Raw genomic sequence first — 13,230 nt, forward strand, 5'->3', positions numbered from 1 at the left:
ATGATCATCCAGCTACATTAAGACCAGTGAGGCCAAGTCAGACACTGCAATGACCTCTCGGAGCCCTTCCCAATAGGCACAGGTGTAAAGCAAGGCTGCGTTCTCGCGCCAACTCTCTTTACGATCTTCTTTAGCATGATGCTTCAAAGAGCCGCAGTAGATCTAGATGATGATGATGGTGTCTACATCCGCTATCGCACCGATGGCAGACTGTTCAACCTGAGGCGACTAAAGGCTCACTCCAAGACAATGGAAAAACTTATCCGAGAGCTACTGTTTGCTGATGATGCTGCACTCATCTCCCACTCGGTATCAGCTCTGCAGCATATGACGTCCTGCTTTGCAGAGGCTGCCAAGCTATTCGGCCTAGAAGTTAGTCTGAAGAAGACAGAAGTTCTCCACCAGCCTGCACCCTAGGAAGATTATCTCCCTCCCTGCATCACTGTGGGTGAATCAGTTCTAAAGACAGTCCAGCAGTTCAGCTACCTGGGGTGCATCATCTCCTCAGATGCCAAGATCGACAAGGAGATTGACAACAGGCTGGCAAAGGCAAACCGTGCATTTGGCCGACTGCACAAAAGAGTGTGGAGCAACAAGCATCTGAAAAAAGGCACAAAGATCAATGTTTACAAAGCGGTTGTGATGACAACCCTCATCTACGGCTCCGAATCGTGGGTTTTATACCGTCATCACCTGCGACTCCTTGAGCGCTTTCATCAGCGCTGCCTTCGCACCATCCTCAACAACCACTGGAGTGACTTTGTGACCAACACTGAAGTCCTCAAGAGGGCGGAGGTTACAAGCATCGAGGCACTGCTGTTGAAGACGCAGCTGAGCTGGGCAGGGCATATTTCTAGGATGGAAAACCACCGCCTTCCCAAGATTGCTCTGTATGGCGAACTTTCCACCGGCCATCGAAATAGAGGGGCACCAAAGAAGAGGTACAAGGACTCCTTGAAGAAATCCCTTGGCACCTGTCGCATCAACCATCACCAGTGGACATATGACGCTGCCTTATACTGAATCAGACCTTTGGCCCATCAAAGTCAGTATTGTCTACTCAGACTGGCAGCGGCTCTCCAGGGTCTCAAGCGGAGGTTTTTCACACCTATTTGCCTGGACCCTTTTTTGGAGATGCCAGGGATTGACCTAGCCTCAGATCTCAAAGCACACCATCCACCAGGCTGTCTCTTCCTTTGAGAACGCACGCATAGCTGGTCTTGAGGACAAAAGGAGATTGAGGAAGAATCTCACTGCTACAGCACCAACCCCAAATCAGACTTTTCCCTGCAGCCATTGTGGCCGGATCTGCCAGTCCCGCATTGGTCTTGTCAGCCACCAGCGAGCCTGCACCAGACGTGGACTACTGCACCCTTCTTAAATCTTCGTTCGCAAAGTCAAACCGAGAGAGAGGCAGCTATACTTCTTCAACCAGAAGCTCATCAGTTCATATCCATTAGCATGCAAAGGCCCTCTGATTCTGTGCCTGACATCTCAGGATCTTGTGCAGCAGGTGCTTAGAAAGACCTTTCTCTGTCTGAGAGCTATTACTAGTCAAAGTAGATAACAGCTTCATAGTTACATAGACACATACAATCCAGTGTGTGCTGTTTGTACATGTGGCCAATCTGGGGTTATGTCAGGGCTTTTTTTGAACAGGAATGCACAGGAATGCGGTTCCAGCTGGCTTGGCATCAGGGTGTGGCCTAATATGCAATGAGTACCTGCCGGGCTTTTTCTGCAATTTTTTTTTTAAAGCCTGGGTTCTGTTATACTAAAAAATTACTTTAAATTACATCACTTAAAATTGTGCGTTTATTAAAATTATACATACCTAACTGCCCTGTAAGGCAGAGATGTTCCACTGGGCCTTTGGTTGAGGACAGTGATGGTTACATCATCCGGCACTCTCATCTTCCACCCTCTCTGCCCCACCCCACAAGCTGCCCTTTTTATATTTTTATCACCATCTTTTAGAAGTACTTATTTATGGTTTTGAAATATCATATTTATATTGTATTATTATGTTGCACAGCACCCTGAGCCCCACTTGATGGGGGAGGGTGGTCTAAAATCAAATGTATAATTAAATAAATAAAACTGTTAGATAAATATAATTGCTTAAATAAACGTGGCATGAATACTAGACATTTGAACATTACAGCTGTAAAACAGGATAAAAAGTAGCTGAACACATGAGATTTTTGGAACATGAGACCAAATATGTGAAAAATGCCACAATAACAGCTACTCCTGGAGAATTTGGCTTCTCCTGTGTGATCGCTATCAATATCAGGAAGCACAGGGATGTGCAAGAATTAAAAGTAATGTGATAAAGTGGGAAATATGATCTTTTTTAAAATCTTACAGGTTGAATTTTCAAGTGCTTAAACTAGCTCACCCTCTGCTAATTGCAGCTCTGTGCTCAGTTACACAAGAAAGACTTTTTAAATGTATTGTGCCTTTGTATAGTCCACTATAGTATCAATTTAACATCTGATGTGAATCCCTGAATTTGGGTAGCACTGTACCTTTATGAAGCCATAGAAAGAAGCTGTGTTAAATAGACTCTTCTGTTCTGCTAGGCTTAAGAACCCAAACTTTTGTCTGCATTTTGATCAGAAAGGTATTGAGGCATGGGGGAGGGGGGGTTGCATTTAACATGTACCTTTGGGGTGGATACTTCTGTTTCCTAATAATTAATAAAAACAGAATATTCTTTTCAACTATATTTCTAGTCATGGTATTGCTGGCATGGGATGTGAAGTAATGAAGGGAGACAATCAGAAGTACATCTCATTCTAATGCAGCTTGATACCTAACATTGGTCCAAAAAGCACATTTTAAAATATATTTCTTACTCTTTGAGGTGTTAAAGGGCTCTTTATTACCTTTAAACTTGGCTATGCTTCTGGAATCAGAAGACATCAGTGGTCATAAAACTTTCTGCAAACTATTGCATACTTTCAACTGTGAATCTTTTATTTTACCATTCTTGTATTGGTCACCTTGAAGCTATGTACACCAGGGGTGTCAAACATGCAGTCCCAGGGCCAAATCAGGCCCCTAGAGGGCTCCTATCAGCTCCTTGAGCAACTGGCTGTCATCTGCTTCCTTCTTCCTATATTTTGCTTCCTTCTGCATAACAGCTTGCTTTGCTGAATTGCACAGGAACTACAGAGCAAAACCTCTATTTTCTCCTTTAGTTGAAGCTCCTCCCTTGTGGTAGAAAGGGAGAATGGAAAGCTTGCTTTGCCAGGCTCTCTCAATTGCACAGCAAAGCTACTGAGCCAAGCCTCTCTTCCTTCTATTAGCTGAGGCTCCTCCCCCTCCTGGTCCCCTGGGGAAGGAAGGAAAGAGGCAGAGCTTCCCTTGCCCAGTTCCCTGGATCCCACGGGAGAAATACAAAGAAAACACGTTTAAGACCAACAAGTGCTAACGTTTTAAACATGTTTTTAAGTTTTTTAAAATAAATATATTTAATTGTACTTATGTCCTTTAAAAAGTTTATATCTCTGCTTCCTAACTTTAAATAGGTACATACATGGCCTGGCCTGACATGGCTCGACCAAACCTAACATGGTCCAGCCCAACAAGGTCTCTTTTATGTCAGATCCGGCCCTCATAACAAGTGAGTTTGACATTCCTGGTGTACACAGTAATGTTCCCAATTGTACTGAGTCCTCCTGCAGATAATGCAAAAAAAAAAAAAATCTCACCAAGTGAAGTTTAAAAAAAACTTTTAAAAAATCATTTCATTATGTACATTTCTTGTCACTAATTGATTTCTGTATGCTGTTGGTTAGCAGTATGATTTGTGCACTGTTGATTTGCAGTATGTGCCAGCTTGAAGGTTTGTGGCCAGGCTGCAGTTTGGCTTTGCTGTAGTCTTTCCCAAACCATCACAGGACAACAGATTTGGGAAAGAGTGCAGAAGGATAGGGTTGCCATTCCTTGTTTTGGGGGGGCTTCTGCCCCCCCCCCCACAAGTTATGTTGCCAGAAATAAATGTAATGTGCTGACATCATGCAGAAGTGACGTCAGCATATTGGAATTGTCGCACTGTGCTGCTCTTGTTTCGTGGCAAAACTCTATTATTTGAGGTTGATTTTACTATAGAGTTTTGCCCAAAAGCCAGAACATCACTGCACAATGCCCCTGAGGTGCTGATGTCACTCCAACGTGAGGTCAGCATGTTATGGCACTCTCCCTATTTCCAGAAAGTTCCTTCTCACAGATGAGCTAATTTCTGTGGTCTCAATCTAGAAATCCAGTGACACCTAACTCTCTTTGTAATCAAAGATTTCAGATTTTCACGGCTGGTAACATCATTAGGGTTTGTAGAATCTTTCGGGCTCAAGTGCCGTGTTCTACTGGAGAAAGTTTTTCTCTTTGTAATGTTGAATGTCTGATGTTCAACAGTAATTAATTTCAAAAATTAGCAGTTTATGCCAACAGCCATGTAACTCAGCCTTGAAAAGCTTTGGGGCATATTATGCACAGACTAAGGTACATCATGTTTCCATGATGCCTGATAAAATCTACCTATTTTGCTTCTGAATTATTTAAACAATCAATTAAAAGGGTGGAACAATGTTCTTCAGGATTTTTGACTTATATTATTTTTATCTTATCAGGCAGGAAGCATTGCTCGCTGCCATCAGTGAAAAAGATGCAAATATTGCCTTGCTTGAACTGTCAGCTTCAAAGAAAAAGAAAACACAAGAAGAAGTGATGGCTTTGAAAAGAGAAAAAGACAGATTAGTCCATCAGTTAAAACAGCAGGTTGGAAAACTCTTTTTTCTTTTTTTTAACTATTCTTCCTGGGAGCATGACATTATTTCCCCTGTGTTATTCTAACTCTATGTTGAAAGTCTTTGAGTCAAGCCTGCCTTGTGACAGATGGATAAAAGGTAGGATAAAGATCCATGTCACCTTACTATTATTTTATTGGTGTTTATTATTTAGTTGCATGTTGGTTTCCCTTGTCTAGTGTATTATACAGTGCATTGCCTTTTGTCCCCTTTCTATATTTAGCACCTTATCAGTTAACTTAACTGAACAGAGCAGGCACCAAGATACTTTCCACCTGTAGAAGCCTACTAATCCTTCCTATTGAATGCTGTCTGTATATTGTTCTTTTATAGTTGCTTGTTCAGAAGGTTCCTTTCTAGCTTTCTGCAAGGTTATCTGGAAGTAATAAGTGTTGTATCTTTGAAGAAGTTGACCTATAATTTGCTACTGCTCTAATTTTCAGATAGCATAAAAGTTTCCTAATAGATATATGCTTTAGACACAAATATTCTATTGCATTCCTGTTCGCCATTATAAGAAAAATAATCGCAGAATACAACCAAAGACCATCACATGCACATACTTGTAATACCCCACTATCTAGTTCAATTTTTTTTTTAACTGAGACTGTAGATATTTTTTGGCAGCAACCAACATTACGTTTGCTGTGCCTGCATTAAGGAAGGAGGAAGAATGCTCAGATAACCTCATGGCATAGAAATGTATCATCAACCCTTTTTCTCTTCTAGAAATCTTAGAAAAAGTGCAAAGTATGCTTTAAAATGAGTTAGTAACATTTGTTGAATGTTTTCCTATTTGTGGCATTAGCATCTTTGGGTTTTGTTACTGTTATATGTGAAGCAGGAAAACATTCTAGGGGAAGTCATAGTGATCTTTCTCTACAGTTTGCGAGCTGCTAAGTCTGTTCTTCTAGAACTCAGTCATTCCTAGATAAGCATGCCTGCATCAGGTACCCCAAGTGTGTCAATGTCATGATTCTATTCCTTGAATCATACATTGTGTGTTGTAGCTTTCTATTAATTAAGCAACAGAAATAAATACTGCTGCTTTAACACATACACTCCCAGGTCCTTGCATAATTCTGACCTCCTGCACCTAATCATGACAGCTTTTTCCCACAGGTCTGTAAAAATAGGAAACAGCCCCAGAGCATGAACATGTCATCCATTTGTGATGCTGACTTCATGACAGACACTGGTGCCAAGTACCTGGGTTCCCGACATGATGCACACATGCTTCAGGTCAGTCAGCTGTGCAAGAGACATTTCACCCAAATGTTGTCAGTCTGGTAGATGCATCTACGCTTTGTAAAATCTGATGCCTGAAGTCTCTGTAGCCACAGCTGAATGGCAAGGATTAAAACACTATAATCATTATTTATTTAGTAGGCAACAGCAGATATTTCTGACTAAGATTATTTTATATTATTAGGTAATATCCTTTTTTATCCATTCTGTATCCTTTCTTGGAAACAGATTTCAAAAACAAATCAAATTTCCACCATTTCATCACAGGGTTGCATAATAAACAGATAGCATCTCTGACACTGTAACCTACTTCGCAGAACTGTTGGCCGGATAAAATGGAGGAGATGAAAACAGTGTAAGCCGCTTTGTGTCCCCACAGGAGAGAAAAGCAGGATATAAATGAAGTAAACAAACATAATCATATATCAACACCTTCTAAATACAATCAATAATAAAAACTATTTAATGAATATAGCATTGGTTAACTAGCTGCTTCCATGCAGAGGTATTGCTCCATTTTGGCATCTAAACCAAAGTGTGTTTTGGGGAGCTGGTTTTTAGTTTTATTTTTTGCATATTCACATGATGTTATCCCCTGATGCAGCCAATCCTCCAAGAGCTTACAAGGCCCTTTTTGGAAAGTTCTTGGAGGATTGGCTACATCAGGGGTGTGTGGCCTAATATGCAAAGGAGCTCCTGCTAGAATTCTGCCCCTGATTAGCACTGTTTTTCTTGCCTCAGCCCCCACCCAACCACAATTTCTCTTTGTCAACAGAGGGCTACTACAATGATTCTTAGATTCTGTGAATTTCTAGCTTTCATGAAAAATAGAAGTCTCTAGCCCTTTTTGATGCAGAGATATTGAAGGTTTCCTTTACTAAAACAATGAATGCTGGGAATTCAGAGGAATAAACAGAACTTTATAATAATTGAGTGGTATGTCAAAAGCCATTTTTTAGAAACCTGAAAAAGTCCTCAGGTTACATGAGTGGGAGAGGGGATGGTGGTCATAAGGAGTTGGGGCAAGGAAAGTGCAGGGATGCTCAGCTGTCATGTGGATGCTCTGCAGCCACTGCAACTCTGAATTTTCACTGACAATGAAAATGATACAAAAAACCATTGTGGTGTGGAAGCAGACAATGTCTTCTAAGTACTTTGCCCATGTGTACTATCATTTGTTGTATTTCCTGCATTTTTTAAATCTTACATTATTGCAAAATTCTGAATTCATAATGCAGTTATTTGGTGAAGCGAGATCTTGGTTTCCCAGTTATCTTTCTGCCTTATTTTTTGTACATGTTACCTATAAGCAGGGATTTTTACTTGAGGGTACATGATGGAACGGAGTTCTAAAACCTCTTTGTGGAAACAAAATTATCAAAAAAAATGTTTAAAAGTTCATGAGGGGCACTCATATGCCCCTTCATATCCCTTTTCTCAAACCCAAAAACTGCAACAGAACCTATCAAAAAGCTGTGTTCCACTCTGTCAAATTCTTTTTGGGCATCAAGATACAATTTTTATTTATTTATTTACATTAAATTTCTATCCCACCCTCTCTTTAAGTAGACTCAGGGCGGCTAACAGTCAATTCAAATATCTACATTAACATCGCCCAGGTCAGATGTTAAATGCCTGTCGGAACAGTTCTGTCTTGCAGGCCCTGCAGAAGGTACAAGAAAGCTGACTCAGATTCTCCCTTAATAACATCAATCAAAATGACAAATTTTCATATGTTAGTGGCTAAATAGTGATCCAGTATAAAACCAGTTTGATTTGGTGCTATATATTTTCCAATTTTTGCCTTCAATTGGTTTGCTAATATAGTCTAAGTGGACGATATGAGCTTACTGATTTATACCCTGCCCTTCACTCTGAATTTTTTAAGGATTTAAGAATCAGTATTATTTTACTTTCTGCCCAGAATTTAGGTAAATAGCCAGAATCAAATAGATCAAATATTGCTTTTAGAAGTGGTAATTGAACTGTTTAAATTTCTTTATGTAAAACTCAGAGACGAGATCATCAGGACATACGCTTTTAAAAGATTTATAATCACTGTGGCTACTTCTTCTAAACTTATTCTTTCATCCATTTTCTTGTTATCTTCCTCTGTTAATTTGGGTATCTTCAGCTTGCTTAAATATTTTCTAATATGGCCTGGGGTTTTTGCCTTATAAAGCACCTGATAATATTCAGTGAACTCTTTAATAATCAAGCTATTACTTGACGTTATTAAACCATCTTTCATTTTTATCCAGCCTTATCTCCATTCTCATAAAAATCTCTGCTTTATATATAACATTTTTGTGAAGGGAAACCACATCAATTTCTTCAAGTTTAGGATAGGAGACGTCTGGAGATGGGGTGAGTGCAGGTGCAGCTCGGAGGGAAGATGTGCTTGTGTGCTCATGCACTTTTAATCCAAATGGGAGGCAGGGCTAGGTTGGGGCAAATCTCCTGTGTGAAACCACACTCAGAGTCTCAGAACAGCCACAAGGAGTGGGGAATTAAACCTGGTTCTCCCAGATAAGAGTCCACTCACTTAACCACTACACCAAACTGGGAGAAATACAAATATAAGTCTGCCCCCCTCCTCTCAAACACAGAGCTTCTGCTTCCTTCTCTGCAGCTGCTCTTTTTGGGAGAAAATGATGGAGAAGAAAGAGAGAGAAAGAAAACAAAGTTGGAGTCCCATGGCAGCTTTAAGACAAACAGAATTTTATTCCAGGTATAAACTTTTGTGTGGAAGCACACTTCTTCAGAGGGAGGGAGGGTGGATGCATGGATTCTTCTGAAAAGCACAATTTACACTGAGAAATTTTGGCTTATTCTGAAGGGTTTTTTTCTTTTTTTTAAAAAAAGATTGGATTTCTCTTTTCTTATCTGGATTTATTTTTGTTCAAAAAGACCCTGATTAGGATGGAGTTAGAACACTTGGATTGGTTCTCATATATTGCAGAGTAGAGTGATTTCAGATGCCAAATGATTTGCCCCCCAAGTCGGAATGAAGAGTCGAACACAAGATGTTGGTATAACTATGGGCCACTTTATTAAGCATAATAATAAAAACAGCAAGGGCACCTAGAACTGCGGCTGGTCAGGGCCAGGGGTCTCAACAGACCGCTCCCCTGCCATTCACGGGCGAGAGACCCAGCCCCCAGCTGGAGCCGTGTGACACAGCTCCTGCCAGGCCGGCCCAGCAAGGATGCATGCCCCAGAGGGCCCAACTACCAGATGCATGTCTCAATGGAAGGCATCCTCTAGTCGAGCCTCTAGGATGGTCTGCATTCTCCCACCCTGGGTCATCAAAGGTCGATTCTGCCAGATCCCTAACTCCCCAAAAGGGGGCTGCTTCATGGTCCTCCCCTAGCCGCATAGTACCATAAACCCAGTAAAACCTGCCACTACTAAGGCCAAGTCTCTATTTAGGGCTTAGCACCCACCAGGATGCCCAAGGCTACCCGTAGCCCTTGCTGAAGATTTCTCAAGAAAAGCATGTTACCCTTTTCAGAGAGATGCACCCCATCCCCCCTGTAGAGGTCAAGAACTTTCATAGAAATATCCGGATGGGGCAGATAGTGCCCCAACCCCCTTCCAATGCCTTCCTAATTTCTTTGTTAGCTCTATAATGGGCCCTCTATATACCTGCAGGGTCCCAAGCACTATGCCACACAAGGCGGGAAAGCATGGCTGACCAAATTATGGTGCCAAAAATCCTCTCGGGCCCGCAAGGCTAACGCCTTGCCTTTTACCAGCCCAAGATCATTCCCTCCCAGGTGAATGATTAAAACCTGAGGAGGAGGGCCCACAATCCCCTGAAATAACAAAGGCAGCAGGCCAGGCCACTGATGACCCCATCGCCCCTGCCACTCGATAGAAACATATTGGCTGAGTACCAGCTGAGAGCCGACCGAAGTTCTCCGAACCTGATGAGCAGCCCAAAACACATAGCTGTGTCCACAGATGAGAACTCGGCTCCTCTGGCCAGGAACAACAGCATCAATTGCAGTCTCTTTAATCTCCCATTGAAATTCCTTTTTTAACAGCACTTAGGTCAGCAACTGAATGTTGTGGTTTCTAATGTCAGACTTCTGTCCATTTATTCTTTGCATCCTTCTGGATGGAACTGATACCTAGGTTTCCCATCTCATTACCAGTGCTGGTATCTCCACATGCCTTCTACTCCCCTGCATATCACACCTTATCTAATCAAGCCTGCTATTGTCATTCACCTACTATTGCCATTCAGCATCTTAAATCACCTTTACGAAGTTTATATCTACATTACCTCATGTTACTTTTATGGCAGGCATGGCCCAGTCCAACAAAGTCACATGCCCATGCCTTGGGCGTCTTTCATCTTCTTTAAATTTTTTGGGACCAAGGAGAAGAAAGAGTTCAATTTATTCACAGTTATATTGTTACCATTATTTATAATGGTAACACAATAATATTAAGCAGGCCATAAATCTGGTACAATGAATCAGCAATTAAAAAAACACATCTCAGCTTTTGGAGATTGGTAATCTGATTTATCACAACAAGTAGCTCCTTTAACTTTATTATTAGATTTCTTCTGGGCGTTTCCAGTCTGTCTTCTGTTAAATTGCCAGATGGCACACATTGGAACCTAAACATGTGAATCTGTTACTCCATGAATCCATGTGACTGGCGTTCTGAAACTTTAACCATGGGTCAAGAACTGTAAGTTCTCTGGGTTTTGCTTGCTTGTTTGGAGAAGCAATATTTGATCTCTGACCATTTCAGCGGCATTCATTACCAATTGTATAACAGTAGAGATGTACAGCAAAGATCAACAATAAGTTCCAAACAATCACATTGAACTCCAAGCAATGCACTTGGAACAATTAATTAACTCTATTCCAATTTTTGTTTTACAATGTTCAGCATCAAGGTCATGGGCTTTAAAGACAGATAATGTCCAAACACCAGGTTCTAAGATAAACACTCTCAAAAAGTTTCACTTAATAGCAGACTTGTCTGTGTTCATATAATTAGAGTTTGCTTTAAATGTCCATATGCAGTTGTTACTAAGTTAGAGGACAGAGAGGACCAGAAACAAAACACCACCCAAGAGAATATAATATCTTCTCAAACATTAAATATTAAAAGCACTGAGAGCACTACACATGTACACCAGAGGTCAACAGTAGGTTCCAAGTGATCACTTTGAAGTCCAAGCAATGGCAAAAATAACCGATTCAACTCCAGTATTTTCTTTGCAGCACTGGGTGTAAAGGCCAGCAGCTTTGAAAACAGAGTCCTTGTAGGAAGCTCAGTGTTGCCAAATTATTGTTTTACTCACAAAAATAAAACTAATTGATAGCAAGAGTCAAATGGTACTCTTCCTAATATTTCTAAATTAATATACAGGAAAAAAAACTCACAGAAAACAAAAATCCCTGAGAGGAGCATTCTTGCATTCCATGTCAGACACCATCTTCTGGCATTTATTATCAATATGATTTATGAAGTGAGTCCAGAATTTTCCAACTTGAGAAGATGGGAGTCCTCAGAACTTAGCCAATATAAGAGATTGTTAATCAATAACCAAATAGTCCCATTTAATGATATTAAGGATCGCTTAGAATCCAGTATATGTGCATTTGAGTATCTTCAGGTTAAAGATTACCTTTGTGAATTGATAAGAAAGATGCTATGTTGAGACCATTGTCAGCATTTGAAAATTTGATATCAGAAGATGGGGGGCGGTGAATCATATATATATTGAGTACATTACTCAAACCTGACCAAAATTTTTGCTTAAGGTGGCAAGAAAATTTAGGCAATGGTTTTGTAATGGAAATGTATTTCCACCCATGGGCCCACTTTTACAGTTTGTCTCTTTTAGGGAAAATTATTCACAGATGGCATTTGACACACTTGATCTACAAAGATCTACAAAGTTGGAACCAGCAATTGCTGGTTCTATGAACAAAGTAACCAGACTGTTTCCACATGTGATAGACGTGTATTCAGACCTCCAGCCACTGGGAAGAAATTATGAAATCGGTATCAAGTGCACTGAGAATTCACATCCCCATATAAACTAGAGACATTAATTATTTATCAGATATCCCTAAAGATCTGCAAATAGTTGCCATACATACGATCACTGTGGACAGGCTGATTTTTACTTAGAAACAGAAAAAGATTCCCATGTTAAAAGGCTGCCTTAAAAAAACAAAGAGATATACACTTTAGTGAAATAGTCTATCAGAAAAGTAGAGCTATATCTGAAGTAAACCAGATATGATCAACGGTGATACAAACCATAGAATTAGGTAATGTCCATAAAAGTAAAACCTAATAAATGTAATGCTAATGAATAATATGTTGTGGTTATAGTTCAGATTGCAAGAGGGAAATGGTTGGTACTGTATTTATGTATATTTCTCTCTCTTGTATTAATAATGTTTTGTATGTCTTTTAATAAAATAGTTAAGAAAAACTATTGCTGAAGAAATAAAAAAGATCATTTTGTCTTGCTTTCATTACAACATTGAGCTGGTTTAGTGTAATGTTCAGAGCAGTGGTACTCACTCCATAGATCACAGAGAGCCACTTTCACAAGTCCCATATACCAAAAGTATAGTCTGCATGTTCCTGGAGGGTCACAGGAGGAGGTAGACTGATTGGTGGACCACTGTAACTGTCTTGTAGTTTGGTGCTGCTGATATTTTTGGATCTATCAGCAGCATTCAATACAGTCGACCATGAGGTGTTGGCCCACTACCTCGCCAATTGGGGATTCAGGGATTTTCTGTCTCCATGGTTGGGGACAGAGGGTGGGTCTTGGTGGGAGGGACTTTCCCAGCGGCACCCATTGGAATGTGGAGTGCTGCAGGGGGCAATCCTTTCGCCGATGCTATAAAACATCTATATGATCCCACTCACCCAGATGCTCCAAAGGTATTGGGTTTAAACAATTTTATTGATAACATATGGTAACAATATCTAATTATATCATTACTATCTCTAACCCATATGATATTTTCCAATCCCCCCTCCCTCTGTTACTAGACTCCCGCCAAGGTTATATACTTAAGTTCAGTTATAAAGGTACCCTTAACCAATCAAAGTTCAATATCTTTCTTTGCTCATATATTAAAAAAATTGTCCAATGTCTTTTTACATTTCACTC

At 40.4% G+C, this 13,230-nt stretch overlaps 1 protein-coding gene across 11 annotated transcripts in view; it reads left to right on the top strand.

Moving 5' to 3' along the window:
* The window catches only part of ERC2 (ELKS/RAB6-interacting/CAST family member 2), a 1,199,719-nt gene that overhangs the window by 891,884 nt on the left and 294,605 nt on the right, over nucleotides 1–13,230 (top strand). For 7 of the 11 annotated variants that reach the window (XM_060239766.1, XM_060239767.1, XM_060239768.1 and 4 more), the window contains 2 exons: nucleotides 4,638–4,785; nucleotides 5,937–6,056. In XM_060239766.1, coding sequence (XP_060095749.1) covers nucleotides 4,638–4,785; nucleotides 5,937–6,056 — 268 coding nt within the window. The remainder of the gene's footprint in view (nucleotides 1–4,637; nucleotides 4,786–5,936; nucleotides 6,057–13,230) is intronic. The other 4 variants (XM_060239773.1, XM_060239777.1, XM_060239774.1 and 1 more) reach the window with 1 other exon arrangement.

This window comes from Heteronotia binoei, chromosome 5 (genome assembly GCF_032191835.1).
Source record: "Heteronotia binoei isolate CCM8104 ecotype False Entrance Well chromosome 5, APGP_CSIRO_Hbin_v1, whole genome shotgun sequence".
NCBI classification, from domain to species: domain Eukaryota; kingdom Metazoa; phylum Chordata; class Lepidosauria; order Squamata; family Gekkonidae; genus Heteronotia; species Heteronotia binoei.